The sequence below is a fragment of the Nilaparvata lugens genome, chromosome 2 (assembly GCF_014356525.2).
Source record: "Nilaparvata lugens isolate BPH chromosome 2, ASM1435652v1, whole genome shotgun sequence".
NCBI lineage: Eukaryota > Metazoa > Arthropoda > Insecta > Hemiptera > Delphacidae > Nilaparvata > Nilaparvata lugens.
Window position 1 is genome coordinate 97,694,913 of NC_052505.1, and position 17,400 is coordinate 97,712,312.

The window sequence follows — 17,400 nt, forward strand, 5'->3', positions numbered from 1 at the left end:
TTTTATACTAGCTGTCTTCTGAGTACAGATTGAACAGTAAGGATGAGAGCCCACATCCTTGCCTTACTCCACGTTTTATATCTATCTCCTCGGAAAGTTCATTATCAACTAAAACTTTGGTGGTCTGATTAAAATAGAGGTATGTTATTATTCTGATATCGTTCTTGTCCATGTTCTTATCCTTCTCAGCTTTATGAGATGGTTATGGCGAACTTTGTCGAAGGCTTTGTTATAATCAAGAAAGGCCACATATACTGGTTGGTTGACGTCCATGAGTCTTTGAGTCAAAACCAAGGCATCTACTCGTATTATATTACTCGTATGCTACTAATTTATGAGTTTACGGTACTAATGACATTGCACACCTACTAACAAGATTACCAGGTAGCCGAAGTTTAATAAAGTAGATAAATCCCTCTTTTTAAGTGTTCAATACACTTGCTTATATTCATTGTTGACCGCCAACACAAACTCATTACCGGGAGTCTTTTTATTAATTCGATGGATTCATCAGTAGCCTGCACATTTATGATGTTGGTTATTCTACTGAGATTCAAAGCTGAACAAGTAAATATCCTCTTCTTCTATTAATTTTTAATATCATTAAAGTTTTTATCATTGAGTGTTCTTCAGTCATGGTTAGCATACGTATTTTTGAATTTACCGGTTGATAATTTGAATTTTGCCGGTTAACCAACTTGATAATAGTGTTTGATATATTTTGAAATAAAGAAATAAAGAGCTAATCTACTGATAAATAATGTTTATTTCTAATCTAGATAGACACATCAATTACAGTACTTTCAACAATTTTTCATTATAAAATATGAATATCTTTGATTTAGAATTACAAGACAAATTAACTGCAAAATCCACGACAAATCTGATAAGCAACCAAAGTAACAGCAGCTTCTCTTTGTCTCAGAAACAGAGTAACGGCCAGCAACAGTCACAGTTATAACATAGTTAATCAAAAGTATTCTTTGAGTATCTATAGTGAGGTCACGTTATAATGGTAGTGTACGATTTGCAATGGTGTTGCTATCCTTGTCTATTGTTCAACAAATGTGAAAGAGTTAGTGGTTAGGTTTCATTCAGGTTATATTTAATAATGTTTCATTAGGATAGGTTAGATTTTTGCTTTAAAATTGCAATATGCTAGAAGGGGCTAGGGTCTAGGTAGAGTTATGTTTTTGATGTTTCAAAGGTAAAAGGATTGGTTGGGGGGTTAGGATTTTGCTTTGAATCACATGTTTGTGAACATGTTCATGAAATGAACCACACGTTTATGTTTTGTTCTTAAGATGACTAATAAATTAATCTAAAGTATTAAATGTGAAAGGTTAGAGGTTAGGTTTAATTTAGTTATATTTAATAATGTTTATTAGGATAGGTTAGGTTTTTGCTTTGAAATTGCAATAAGCTAGAAGGGCTATGTCCAGAGAATGAGCACTGCAGACTACCGCATAAGTTGTTAAAAAGTAAATGATTGGTACGCGTAAAGAGGAAGGCCCGGAGGAGATGGCTGGATGATGGGTGCCGATTTTGTGTGTTTTTGGGCATCAGAGGATAGGAAGAATGTGGCGGAGAGGAGAGACGATTGGAGAAATTGTGCAGGAGGCAAGGTCCACATCGGACTGTAGCGCCAATGAAAGTAGTAAGTAGAAGGGGCTAGGGTGCAGTTGGAGTTATGTTTTTTGATGTTTCAAATGTGAAAGGATAGGTTGGGGTTAGGATTTTGCTTTGAAATCTAAATTATTAAATGTGAAGGGGTTAGGGTTAGTGGTTAGTTTTTTTGGATTATATTCAATAATGTTTCATAAGGTTAGGTTAGGTTTTTGCTTTAAAATTGCAATATGCTAGAAAGGGCTAGAGTCCAGGTAGAATTATGCTTTTTGATATTTTAAAGGTGAAAAATAGGTTAGGATATTGCTTTGAAATGCAATATGCTGGAAGGGATTAGAGGTTTTTCAAATAGTTATGTTTATTGATGTTTTAAATGTAGAAGGGGAGGTTGAGGGTTCGTCGTTTTTGTTTTGAAATGACAATATGCTGACTTAGTTATAGTGTCTTTTAACATCAGTTAAATAACAACTGTTATATTTATTAATTATATTTTTCAAAAGTACTCTTTCTTTTATTAATAAAATGATTATATATTGATTATCTTCATCAAATAGAATGACGATTGGCTCCAGTTACAGTGCTTGGTAACCATCATCACAAAGAACGTTACATTCAAAGAACTGACTGAATGGAACGGGAAAAACCGTTGCTAACGCATGCGCGATACGGTGCTGTCTGAGACAGAGAGTGGTTTGTCAAGTAACAATGACGACAATGTTATAGAATGGAGAGCAATCTTATAGCTACATTTAATTGAACTCAGGTACTTTCAATAAATAATACAAATAGTTCTTGTTCTTACTTACATTATTTCTAATTTGTTTTTTCATTTATGTTTGATTCTTCAACTAACCTCAAAATTTAGGTTAGCTGGATGACAGTCAGCTGTGGGCTAGACTTGACAAGGCTAGTGAGCGCGAACTATTCAAATACTCAAAATGTTTGTAAACGCAGATAGGAGCTTGAAATTCTGCTTAAATAAAACCATTCCGTTACAATAGTAACAACGATTCATTTTTGTCATGGAAGTAGAATATTATATATCATTATATATTTATATGCCTACCATTCACTGAGAGCTTTGATAATAATTCATTTTTTATTACTATTCTTTCCTCAATATAGCAAACTCAATCGGAGTAATAAAGCTTTTCAATAATGTAATGATTTCAGAGATATTTTTTGCGATAAATATAAAATACTTCTTCACTGACAATATTCTTTTCGAAAGTTTGTCTCATAAACTATAGTGAGATCCACGTTATAATGGCAGTATATACAGATAGAAGAATAGCGATGCCGATTCTCTGCATTAATTATATTTCTACACTGTCAAAACATAATTGGCATCGTTTTGGACCTAGAAAAGGATAGTACCACCGGCTTTGTAGAATGATAGACAAGGATAGCAAAACCAAAGTTAATCAAATACTGTCAATTATAATGTGGACCTCACTATAGTCTACAGTATTAAACCATTTCATTTTAAATAATTTTGTACGGTACTCAATAATGCCTTTATACATTACCTATTAATCATAGCTAAGTTGATAACGTGTGCCCGGTTGCACAAAATCCCGTTACATTTTAATCATGCTTAAATGTCCGAGAAACTTCTCTGATTGGTTCTCATCAATGGTTTAATCACAGTTAAAGTTTTACAAGCTTTTGTGAAGCAAATATATTTGTATAACAAAAACAGGTGCTCACAGGTGCAATAATTGAATTATTCAATTACTGTAGTCATTAATTTTTAGTCTTTGACTCAACTTGTAGTTGGTAATGTTAATCTATCAAGTCATTAACTATATACCTCATGTACCGTAACAGTAACTGTAAGCTTTTATAGTAACTGTAAAAGCCTAATGAAGTAACGGAAATGTAGAGCTTTTTTTAAAATCTCTTTTATATAAATGTGCTACAATAAACTTACCGTAGGTACTGCAATTTTATTGAAAGGTGATTTCAGATACCTCCAGTTGAGGTTGACAGGCAGGTGCTTCTTGAATGTTTCATCAGGAAATAATATTTTGTAATTCTATTTAATGATGCTTTCATTTTTTTTAAAACATTAAGGCCTGGTTGCACAAATGCCTGTTCAATTTGAATCGTGATTAAATCCCTCTTGAACTAATCAAAGAAGCCTTATATCTTCGGAGAAGCCTTCTCGTGACATTTAATCATGATTAAAATTTAACAGGCTTTTGTGCAACCGGGCATTTATTTTCTTATACTCCTAGTATGATGAACCTTATCATCCTGAATGAATGTGATTCATGATTTATTATCAAGTGTCCTAACAGTTTTTTCGCTATGACAGCCTTTTCATTTTAGAACACAATACTATTTAATCCTTATAGATTTTTAATGAAAAAATCTGATATTTATTGTACTCAAGGAAGAGTAATATCTTTACAGTAATGATACGATAATTAATTCGACCAGTTCTTAATTTCTAAATCACCGAGCGGCATTTCGGTCACGTGGTCATTGACAAGCCGTAACACTCTGCAACAGTCACCTTGTCAGCCATCAGAGCTACGTTTGACACAAAGTCTTTTTGATAAGACGGCTTTTCTGATTGGTTCTCGTGATCATGATTAAAATTTAACCGGCTTTTGTGCAACCGCACCTTGACCTTCCATCAACTACCAAATTTCAAGATGGCTTGAATTACTTTGATAACTTTACAAATAACTTCAAAATAATTTCACTACCAGAAAACTTGTTTCCCCTATCGGAGAGCATGTTTCTAATTAATAAAATCCCTCTGATATTTTATGAATTTTAAAACACTTTTCAATAACTCTACGACTATCTAAAGAGAGATGGAAGTGAAAAATAATTGTATTATTTTAAATCTGCCAGCGAGACCAACGGACATCTTGAAGCCAGGTGAAGGGTTCGCACAGCTTACAGACTAATTGAATTTCAACACAGGATGAACAATGAAATCGTTTGAAAGACTAGCGTTCTAAAATAAACAAAAATTGGCTAATATATTTCAATTTTTATTTAGAAATAATAGTTTTGTTTTTGTCTGTCACAACCTTGTATTATTTTTGTATTCATGGTGACTTAAATTGGACTAAATTAAATTAAGACTCAGACTGTACCAATTAATCAATCACTTCTTGAAACTAATATTATTCAGTACAAATTTACAGCAATTTACATTCAACTCCACATTCGATGAACTGCTATTTTATTAAATCACAAACAAGATGAAGAATTCCGAATTTATTCGTTCAATGAAACACACGAGGCGTTTTTTCAGACGTGTCGGCACGACAGGACAGAAAGCTCTCCGATTGTGTAATTGGGTTGGCGTATCGAGAATCAGTCAATCAGAGAGCCTCCTGTAATGTCATGCCGTGTCTACTCTTATGAGAAACTGCCTTGTGTGTCTCTGCCCTTAAACTAGTGAGCTCCCCGGGCTGAAGAACTCGCTCTCAAGATGTTTTCAATTTTTTTTCAATAATTAAATAAAATTGTGATTGAATATTTTGCTGATTGATTATATTTCTACATTATTAAAAAACGATCTGGGAACTTTGCGGAGGTGGTGGAGAATAGCGCTATCTGCTTTGTCGAATGATAGACAAGGATAGCAACAACAATGTTAATCAAATACTGCCATAATAACGTGGACCTCACTATAGTCGAGGATACGCTCGTTGATAAAGAATGGAATGGAGCCATAGAGGAAAGATAGCATTAGAGCGTTAGAAAGATATCTCAAAGTATAGGGCGTCAAATGTCATTGTTAACTCAAGCCGAGAGTCCTGGTAGTTTTTTTCGTGGAGCTATGTGACGCTACTAGTCTCTCATATTGTGCCGTTCTTACACTCTCACCCGGCCAAAATAGTAATACTAGTAGTTCTGTGAACAGTAGACCTCACGCAGTTTTCTCATCCACAAGTATCTGGTGTCACTTGTTGACCGCTTCTCCAGACATCTGTGTAATGCATGCAATGAATAATCCACTTGTCAGCTCATTGATTATGAATAATTCTATAAGCTGATTAATCCTATCTTCAGAGTAGATGATATATATATAGTGATATCGTAGTATGGAGGAGATTACTTTTCCTTTTATATTATCCTCAAAATGAAAAATTTCAAAAAGTCTTGTGTATACATCGACGCGCAGTTAAAAAAGGAAGAATATTCCTGCCAAATCTCATAGAATTCTAACAACGCTTTTGGCCGTAAATGCGTTACATACATATAGACAAAAGAAAATACGAATTAAAACATATAGACAGTAGTCGACAGTAATCGGCTTGAGCAAACAAGAAATCGGCATACAATTTGGAACATAAACGACCTATACCATGGGATATCTTCTTATGCTATCTTTTCTGTATGGTATCACCATTAAGATACGTATCACCACAAAAGATACTGTATCACCCTGAATGATACAGTATTAACAAAATATGATACAGTATCATCTCAACTTGTACCATACCATGGAATATTTTATTAGGGCGGTGCAGACGAACCACAATCGCATGTGGGATGTGGGAGCTACTATTTTCCTTCTGTGGTACCACAACGCAGCGCATATGAAATGCATTGCAGCAGGCAGTGGCTCTGATACTTCCACATGGCGTTGTGCGCTGTGGTAGCGATTATTTTCCTTGCGATTGTGGTACCGCTGGTTTGAGCACCACGCTTCCCCTAGCTTCTGACTACAATCGCAGTCGCTGTGATAGTGTTCCCTTGAATTTTACCTCAAATTTGTAGGTTATATTAGATAGCTCGGTGGTAATTGTAATTGGTACTTTAATGTGTACTTCATATTGGGCCCATTCTGGAAAAATGAAAGGTGGTAAATTGTAAGATTCACAATTTACCCGGGAAAAAGTTCCGTGTCCCATGGGAACAATTTTGACCAGAAACTAGTTCCAGTAACAAATTCCTGCCCCACAGTCGAAGCCTGTAAATTGTGACATTAACATTTGAAGAGCTCTCATTGGTCGATTGAATTGTAGTCTGCTTGCTTCTCTGCGCATGCGCAGGCAAAACAAGCTATCTTCAGCTTTCTCCACATTGAATCATTCTGCAATACCAGCTCAACTATTGTCTATTGAACTATTATGGAAAATCACCTGTCCTGACAACATAATGATAATAACAACAATAATAAAATGTTTCCATTTACAACATAGCCAACCTAGAACTTATAAAGTATTCTTTCATCTGGCACCAGCACCAGCTACTTGATTTGAATTTGTACTATTGCTTTGAATCAGCCTTTGTCAATTTTCGCAGTTACTCTACGACACTCTTTGATGGAAATTAATTTCAAAAGTGCGCGCCAAAAAGATAGATTTAAATGGAAATCATTAGATATAATTATCGTATGAGCGTGATATTATGTACATCATTTTTGTAATAGTCCATGTGTTAATTATATAATGCTGTCCTCTTGCAAAACAACATTATATAATATACACATGGACTATTACAAAAATGATGTACATAATATCACGCTCATACGATAATTATATCTATGATTTCATATAAATCTATCTAAACTTTACTATGGAAATATATATGTGCAGGCATATATATATGTATATGTATTGTATTGGTTTCTATTTTTCATAGAACTAACAGTTTAATTCAACGCTTGTTTTGTCCGGTGCTCCTGTATGCGGACGTGACCTTTCTCTTAAGGTCATTTGCATACAGTAATGACTTATTCTGCATGTTGTATATGTATTATAATCTTTGTAACTGTGAATCTCTATCTTGAATTGCTGTCCACTGTTATTTTATTGTATCTCTAGTAGAGTAGTCTTTTTGATGTATTTTTCGTTCGCAGTGTAGCTCTAGTAGAGTAGCATTAACTGTATTGTTTTTTGTTTTTTTTTTTGCTTCTTTGTTTTGTTTTTTTTTTCTCATTGTATTTCTATAGTGGAGCAGAATGATAATACTGCATGCTTAGCTTTCTATTACTTTTAATTTTCACATGTTCTGTATTTTTTTTTCACGCAGAAATAAAGTCAAAATTTATTATTATTTTTATTATTATTATTATTAAACTTGAACCGAAGATCTAGAGTGGTGTTCCATGGGAAAATGAAAAATATATGAAAAATTAAAAAAAGCTATTTGAAATAATTTCAAATTGACAATAATTGTTGTCAAACTACACTTTAATAAACACAAAGTTTGCACGATTTACATGATTTCATGTCCTATGAACTTTGTGTTTATTAAAGTGGAATTTGACAGTTTCAAATAGTTTTTTCTATTATGGAAAGATTCCACAATATCAATATTTGCTCTACAAATTTTATCATGATGAAAAACTATTATGAAATCACCTCAACATAACCTACAACCTGAACATTATACGCGCCGCGAACATGAGCAATTCACTTTTAATCACCTGACTATATCTGCATTTTTACAGAACGGTAAGGTAAGATATAAAAAGCTTGGCATCAGCTGATAAAAGTGAATTGCTCATGTTCGCGGCGCGTATATCTGTACACACCTTAACATTAGTGTTGCACTAATGAGCGTTTTCTCGAATGTAGTGTGAAGTCTCTCTGCGTTAGGGCGTTTAGTCTATTGATCTGTGGTATGACGGTCCACATCCTACATACGAATGTGGTTCGTCTGCAACCACCCTCAAGCTATTTTTCTGTATGGTATCACCACATTTTGGATACAGTACACCACACATGATACAGTATCATCCCAACTTGATACACAACACCATGGGATATCTTCTTATGCTATCTTTTCTCTATGGTATCACCATGAATGATACAGTATCACCACACATGATACAGTATCATCCCAACTTGATACACAACACCATGGGATATCTTCTTATGCTATCTTTTCTCTATGGTATCACCATGAATGATACAGTATCATCCCAAATTGATACATAACACCATGGGATATTTTCTTAAGCTATATTATTTTCTGTATGGTATCACCACACATGATACAGTATCATCCCAACTTTATACACAACACCATGGGATATGTTCTTATGCTATGTTTTCTCTATGGTATCACCATGAATGATACAGTATCACTACACATGATACAGTATCATCTGAACTTGATACACAACACCATGGGATATGTTGTGTATCTATGCTGGAGCTTACCCCGAGGAAGGGCGGCAACAGATTGCTGAATGTGTGCTCGATGGGATGACAGTAGATGGCGGTAACTGAGATTGGAGCCGTCCACTCGTGGTGCTGCTTGTGAATGTGCTTATAAAACAAGCGGCTGAGCAAAACTCTGCAAACATCAATCAATTCATCAAATCAATTTATTTCATTTATTCTTTATAAATAAACATCTAACTTCTGAATAAACAGCAGACATCAATTTGTTTTATTCATTTTTCTTATCAAAATAATAGGGAGAGGAAAAATAAGGTAACCTTGAGCAATTCCTCTCCAAAATTTAGATAAGGTTACACATAATCAGGATACTATCTAATAAGAATATGAATTCTACTATTGGAATATTATATATTTCTTATGAAAGGACATAATTAGATAAATAAATAATGGTTGATAATATTAACAAATCCCAGACTAATGAATCGAACAAAACTTACTGCAATTATGCATTAGATAGTTAGATAAAATAGGTTTTTTCAAATTGAGTCAACTGAATGTAATGTTTCATAATGTAGAAGAGGTAGCTATTCATCTCCTTTGTATGTGGATTTAAAGAAACATCAGAAGCCTTATAATAGCCTGAATATTAGAAGACTGTGTAAAATTCTAATATTATAATCATTAATAACATTTTCATTCATTTCCAATAAACAATATGCACATAAATGCGTTTCACGAAACCTATTATCAAGAATAAAGAAGTATTTAAGAATGGATAGTTTTTCATTCAAGCTTTTATTCTGTGTTGTTTACGATGTGAATATTTATTGCAATAAAACAAGAGCATATCATGTCAATGAACAGTTTAGTAAATATTGTTGAAGTGCAATTTTACTCCCCTCCACATGATGAGTGGTATGATTTTGAAATTTAAAAGGGAAATTAGAATGAGAATTATAATATTTTAGCTATAAATTTACATCTTTTTATGGTTTTCGACGAAATAAATTTGTGAGGGAAGATTTGGATTGGAATACTTATGGAGGTGTGATGTAGCCCGTTTATCTGCTGTAGATAGTTCCAGGTCCCATCCTTGTAAGCGACTGCCTAAAGGCATCTTTTTTTCCAGGCCAATTTTACTTGTCATGAATTTTTACCGTTGTCGAGACTTTTGAATTTTCAAACAATGGGGTATCTTGGATTGTGAAAAGTCATGGCAAATGATCGGCTTCATTACAGCTTCTATGAGTTTATCAAACCAAATCTTTCCTCACAAATCTATTTTTTGTCATACTTACTCAATTGCAGCTGTTTTCCATGCATCAAATCAAGCCGGTAAACAGCTGTTTGCAGAACAAAAAACATGTGATTTTTATTACAACATTCTATACTGTAAAGAGATCATATGGTTTTCTTTACAGTCGAGTATGTTTCCCAGTTCCGAAATCGGAACATTCAATTTGATTCAAATAGCTATATAGTCTTAGCGTTATAGTCTTTATTTGTTATATTGGTAACAATAATTTAAACTTCTTATTGTTGAGAACTTCAGTAAGAAGAAGAGAGTGAGTTAATAATATCTAAGTAACTAATAGAATAACTCAAATACTATTAGAACTCAACTAATAAGTTTCAATTTGTAAGAACTCATCTGACATTTTTTAACATTGGCCTTTATTATTTTTTTTGAGCTAGATGGGTCTGTTATGACATAGGAGCTATGGGCTAGGTCATGTTTATAGAATGCAGTAGCTCGAGCAGCAGCAGGTAATGGTTACTGTTTCTCAGCAATATTATTCTTTCTGAGAAAAGCATGACAAAAAATATTGTACGTAACTTGTACGGTAACGTATTTACCGCATTCGTATAATAATTCTGCCCTCAACTACGTTTCGGGCAGAAACAATCATACTTATGCGGTAAACTACCGTTACCGGACTTGTGACGTGAAGTACTATTGTCAGACAAACATTTTATGTCCACTCTCATAAGATCAATGGTAATCCTTTTCTGCCCTATTGAGCATAAAGCTGGATTCACACATCTCAGTATCAGAATCAGTGGAAATATAATAATTGCCATGAGTTATGATTGGACTGTTCCCACTCAGCACGGTTGAGCGAGTATGAATAGTCCAATTAGATCTGAAAGGAATTATATTTTTACTGTACTGGATACGTTCACTGAAATGTGGGAATTTGGCTTAAAACTTTTGTGTGTACAGTAGTTGGATGGGTAAAGTGATTTGTTGATGTCAACGTATTTGTTACAAGCAGAAAACCCATAGTCTAATTAAGAACTTGACAAACTGATAACTTGATGTAATGAAATCTTGAAGAATTTGAAATAGGTCTATAACCATCCTCGGTAAATTAAGAATCTATATGCAAAATTTCAAGTTAATCAGTTGAGTAGTTGAGACTGCATCATTCGTGAATTTCCTATCCCGTACGTGTATAAGCCAATCATTTACTTTATTATATTATAGATAAATCGATGTACTTGTTTATGTCGATGTATTTGGACGAACCTGGGAGTTTTATGTGGAGCGTCAACGCACACCCAGTGGAAGGTGGGCAGTTGGCGGAGGGGAGAGAAGCCACGCCACGCCATCAGGACACCGATGCCACACATCAGGACGCTCAGGTAGGACACCGCAAGTCCCACCACTATCTCGTTCAACACCACGGAACCAATCACCATCACCTGCGGAAACCACACACCAATTCAAATCACTGCAAAACATTGGGTTGATTTGATCTGACATTCGGTCAATTGAATAACAACTAGAATATAGTGACTATAGTGAGGTCCACGTTATAATGGCTGAGTTTGATTAGCAATGCTATCCTTGTCTATCATTCAATAAAGCGGATAGCGCTATCTCCTTCTCGCTTTGCTCTGTCGCCAGATCATCTTTTAACAATGTGGAATTAATCCTATTATATTAAGCGAGCGATTTCTGTATTTTTATATCTGATTATTTATGTTTAACGGATCTCGAAAACGGCTCTAACAATTTTCACGAAATTTAGAACATAGTAGGTTCATGATATTATAAAGATTCGATTGCACTAGGTCTCATCCTTGAGAAAACTCGCGGAACGACATTAAAAGGATAATTCATCCTTGGCTGAAACAGCTGTGGATAGTAAAAAAGAGAGTATGTGAAAAATCAAAATATCGCATCCCCGAAATTCATAAGATGACGTATGAAATATAAACACGATCATTTTAGAGAATTGTGTTCTTTTTATCAATAAATAAAAATAACGAGCAAAGCTCGGTGCCTCGATTTAATTAACTAACAAAATATTTCATCTTAGTTATGAAAATTCATTATGAAATTATTGAAAAATATAGCTTGCTTGATAAAATATAATTGATTATTTGAAACGAGAATAAACAGTTAATATTACATAAATAGACCTGTATCAGCTACCGTCTATAGAAGACGTTGACAAGACAAAGGATTGGCAACGTTGTTCTCCTATCTTTCTCCACTGCCATTATAAAGTGGACCTCACTATAGCAACTGGTCATTGGTTTTAGCAATACAAATAAGATTGAACAACGCTGGGTAACTTTGAGGGTTCACAAAATATGGAGGACCGAGGAAAATACATAAAAATGCGGATCGACTTACTTGATGCGGTTTTAAAGACGACAGGGACTCAGCCAGCTCTGCCGGGGAGAAAGTACCCTCCTCCTCCTCCTCCTCCTCATCGGAGATAGACAGAGCTAGGTAGAGAGACATAGAGGGGGGGAACTAAATGCGATAAGACATGCACTGTACTGTTTCCGTTCTAACCAGTAACATTATGTCACAAAGTGAATTTTTGTGACGGACGTAGAGCCGTTGTCTAATGTATAATTTAGCGAATTTATTCTATTTTAGAATTAGAATAGGGTCGACTGCCGGATATATTTTGTTAGATTTGCAGTTGTGTACATGCACATTATCACCATCGCCGTCAACCCCTTTAAATTAGCAGCATCCGTATCATCAAAACGATAAGCGGCTACCGAGTCGGGTTGGTATCGTTCTTCATGAAATTTCTGGAATAGAAATGTTGTTTACCGGCCTGAATTAGTGTAGCAATTACTATCATTGTCATCATTTGCTGCACCCTAAACATCAGGAGCAGCTGAGTCAAAACCCCGTCACATGACCAGTGGCGTGATCGTCTTTTCAGACTCTCATTGGTCAGGAAGCTCTTTTCCCCCGGCCTCCTAATTATCAGCGACCCGGTGCAGCTCCAAGAAGACGGGAGAGAGGCAGTAGTTCGGTGAACGGGTTCGTGTACGGCTGCGTTCCGAGCGGCGCTCCTAATAGTGGTGTACTAGAGGGTTAATATTCTATTCTGTATTTTAGTGAATGGAATATTGTATGTCGAATTGCCGACTGTTTGAAGATAGAACTTCCTGGGGGATTTTCTTTCTTGTTGGTTATTTTTCCTAAATTCGTATCACTGGGGGTGAACGAGTTATCCTTGGTTTTGAAACCTGTAAGGGATCTCAGGTTCGTGCTACAAATAGTTGAGTGGGAAATTTAGCTAGGCTCTTATAGCAGATTATTTTTGAGTACTTAATTTATAAGTCTCGACTCTGTCGCTTCACGACGTTTCTAATTAAATTATAATACGGGAAGTGGGAATCGGGTCGCTATTCTCCGTATCAGTATCCACGTCATTTCAGGTAATTGTATGTCAGGACTGGTAGTCCGTATATTTTTCCTTCTCTGTAGTAAGGTGGCCTTTAGTTTAAAGAGTAATTTTTCTCCATTGAATTTTTATTCTTGTAGGGAAATCCCTGTCCTTTTTAAGAATAATTTTTCTCAATTAATTTTTATTCTTGTGGGAAAATCCCTGTTCCTTTTGAGAAAAGTTTTCTCGATTAATTTTTATCCTTGTAGTGAGATTATTATCATTTATGGTAAATTTTCCTTGCTTAGTTTTCATACTATAGAGTGGCCCAGTATTTTAACTTTTCTTAGCAGTTTCTGACTTGCTGTATACCTAGTAGGAAATTCCAATCATTTCCTTGAGAACTCAGGTACAGCTTGAGTTCGTCCTTGTCGAAGTTGGTAGACTGCGACGTCCTTTCTCTTTCTTTCTCTTCACTTTCCCTATTCTAAAATCCTTCTAGCTCTCAGGTACAGCTTGAGGACTTCCTCGCCGAAGTTTCTAGACTGCGGCATCCTTTCTCTTAATTCTTCCTGTGTTAAAATCCTTCCTGATCTCAGTTCCAGATTCGAGATCGTCCTAGTCGCGGGTTTTCAGACCCGCGAATCCTTTCTAAAATTCTTAGAAACCTGTCTTCTTTTATAGCAAATATTATTTGCTGGTTTTCCCTGTGGAAAATTCACGAATTTTCCCGTGATCTCAGTTGCAGATTAGAGATCGATCTTGTGGTAGTCCTTAGACTGGCAATTACTTGGAAAAGTCTATTGAAATCTTTTCCTGAATTAGGAGTCTCTGACTCGATATTTTCCTTGTGGAAAATCCTGGAAAAATCCTTTCCTACCCTGACAACGACAGACTGTTGTCTTCCCGGTATTGTTCTACAGACTGTGTCTGTGAAAAATCTTTTCTATCCTCTCATAATAGTCGACATACTGACTATTAATTTAAAAGCGTTTCGGACGATTGAGAGTGATTCCCATTCCCTTAAGGGCAGTTACAGATTGGCCCTTAATAACCGGCGCGCAGTCATCAGACTAGTGCGGAAATCCTGTTTAGCAGTTTCAGAATTGCTGAAATTCCTTTCGCAGCTGCAGGCTCGCGATTCAGAAATCCTACACCTAAAACCTTTTCCTCTAAATTTTAATTACCACGTAATTGAAATTGATATACTGTATTTAGCTAGCAGGTCCAGCTTGCTAAGAGCTAGAGCGCAATTCTCAGATTGCGGATTATTGAGCAGACATTTATTTGCTGTAGAGAATAATAATCTTATTATTGATTCTCTGTTCCCTATACCTTATACCGTATACCTCATACCCTGCACCCTATTCTCTATAGCTCTCACCTTAAACCCCATTGAAAACCTACATCCCGGGCTTGCAGGTACAGCTTGCTCGCCGTCAATTCGCAGTTGGTTCAGATTGCGTACTACCTTTATAAATAGAATTATTGGTAGGGATCTGATAGTCAGATCCGTCTCCTTGTATAGGGTTATCTTAATCTCCCTTAACACCCACCCTGTATTTCAAAGGCCCGAGGGCCGAATCGGCCAGTAATGCCACGGGCAAACACTCTTCCCCTGAAAGTAAAAATCTCGCGAAAGAAGCAGAGGGTAAAGAATCAGGATAGAGGGAGAAGTGTAGGTCCGGTAACTCCACCTGTCAGTACGGCTACTGACCCCGACCCATACCCGACTGTAGCTAGTCCGCGTCGTAGCAATACTTCGCAATTATTAGGAAACCTAGAGGGTGGAATAGGTCTTGCTAATAATTATAATATCATTTATAAGGAGTACAGTATTTGTATTTACAGCGACTGTTACATTTCTTCATAAATTTGCAAAATATAAATACCAATTTTATCCAAACAAGTGTCCTAATATATTTTTCCTCGCCAATCAACCATACTATTTTTTAATTTTATTATAAACTGGTGGTTGGTGAAAGACTGGTATCAATTCATTCAGCTCGGTCAGGAAGTTCTGTGAGTGGTCTGTCAAAGTGTAAGGGTATGATCACATTGAATGCGAAGTGCAAGCTTGGTTATGCATGATGAAGCATGCAGGGGTGAGAAAAACAAAATCTGAGAAAAATTAACAGGAACCCTCACATTGAACGCTTGCACTTGCTGGTTGCGTTCAGTGGGTGAGCAGCTACATGCAAGTCTCAACATGGTTCAATGGCACTTTTCAAATTTTGTTTTTCGGCTCATGCATGATCTGACGTGAACTTGCACTCATATATTTATTAGGCATTCAATGTGATCACACCATAACGATTTAGCTGAGGTCGCCCTTGACTCGATATGCTCTCACAGACCACTTGCTAACTGTCATCACAGAACTGAACATTAATATTGTTCTTTCACCAGCCGCCATTTTTGATGGCGTTTGCCATATACAGAAAATTGGACTATGATTAACGTTTATGTATGGAGATTATCAGATATTTTTGTTCAATATTTGAACATTTGATAAGCATTGTATGGACATTTAGTAACTATGGTAGTTTCATGCTCTGTATATATTGTAAAAATGGAAAATAAATTGATTTGATAATATCTATATTTGATTAGAACTGGGACATTTGAATGTTGAATGAACAAACAATGTTGAATATTGAAAAAATCATTGTATTAATAAATACCACAGACAACCATTAGATCTGTGCTGATAGTTTCATTGTTTTATACTACTTGATTTACGTCTGTCAGGGTGGAGAAAGGGGGTATCATTGAAGAAATCTAATTTATTTAGTTTATTCATTGAAAGAAAAAATAATTAAAAACAATATAGTAAGATAAAACAATTATATAATGAATATAATTCTTCAATAATAAATTTCATTTAATATATGAATTTCAAAACAGGTAGGATAAAAAAGCAGGATGTGATGACACAACTATTTTGTCAATATTTCGTACAAAACTATTCTATTTAATGGAATAATAGCCTATCGTTTAAGGCTACATACATAAATATACATTGAAAGTCACATTATCTTTCGTTTACATCACAATAATTATCAAATGTTTAATTTCAATAGTTTATTTGTCAACTAGTATTTCCAAGGTATAATTTGTTCAGTCTTTGAATAGATATCACAATTATTTACTGCTGAATCACTGATATAATCCAGTGAGAAAATCATGAAAGTAGTTTGGCACTTCTACAGAATCAATTCATTTGCTAGAATTTTTATTTTTTTGCTGGCATCAATTTATTTAAAAACGAATACAGGAAAAAATGAGGATAGGAATTACTACTCCTTTTAGTATAGAGGATACTGTGATGATTTTTTCCAGGAATGGAATTTCTTACTCGAAGCCACCTTCAAGTACATTATCTGGCTTGAGAGAGGAGGAATAGACCAATGCAAGTCACATGGGATTTTTGAGTATGATAGAGCATTTTCTACATGTTTTCTATATTGTAACAAACACACATAATTATGCATTCACCATAAACTCTAATAATATGTATTTCTTTAGTTTACAAATTAATATATTTTTTAAATTTTATTTTTATATTTTTTTATGGTTTTTAATAAATTTGAGATATTTTTTACATATTTTACAAATATATTCATTTTTTTCATTTGATCGTTTTGTAACAACCACACATAATTATGCATCCACCATAAACACCAATAATATGTATTTTTGGATTTACAAATTTATATATTTTTCTATTTTTATGGTTTTTAATACATGTGAGATTTTTTTACATATTTTACAAATTATATTCTTTTATTTCATTTTATCGTTTTGTAACAACCATACATAATTATGCATCCACCATAAACACCAATATATGTATTTTTGAATTTACAAATTTTTATATATACATATTTTTTTTTTGGTTTTTAACAAATTTGAGATTTTTTTACATATTTTACAAATTATTCATTTTTTTCATTTGATCGTTTTGTAACAACCACACATAATTATGCATCCACCATAAACACCAATAATATGTATTT

General features: G+C 34.7%; 1 protein-coding gene across 6 annotated transcripts in view; it reads right to left on the bottom strand.

The window, feature by feature from the left end:
• The window catches only part of LOC120348762 (fatty acid hydroxylase domain-containing protein 2-like), a 30,229-nt gene extending 14,523 nt beyond the window's left edge, over positions 1-15,706 (bottom strand). Inside the window, exons 1-5 of one of the 6 annotated variants that reach the window (XM_039422230.1) lie at positions 15,195-15,706; positions 12,382-12,558; positions 11,266-11,441; positions 8,772-8,907; positions 6,360-6,445 (exon numbers count right to left, since the gene is read on the bottom strand). In XM_039422230.1, the coding sequence (XP_039278164.1) occupies positions 6,380-6,445; positions 8,772-8,907; positions 11,266-11,441; positions 12,382-12,492 (489 nt within the window). In that variant the 5' untranslated portion in view covers positions 12,493-12,558; positions 15,195-15,706 and the 3' untranslated portion in view covers positions 6,360-6,379. Of the gene's footprint in view, positions 1-6,359; positions 6,446-6,593; positions 6,749-8,619; positions 8,908-11,265; positions 11,442-12,381; positions 12,559-15,194 lie in introns of those variants that run through there. The other 5 variants (XM_039422232.1, XM_039422231.1, XM_039422229.1 and 2 more) reach the window with 5 other exon arrangements.
• Between the last annotated feature and the right edge of the window lie 1,694 nt (positions 15,707-17,400).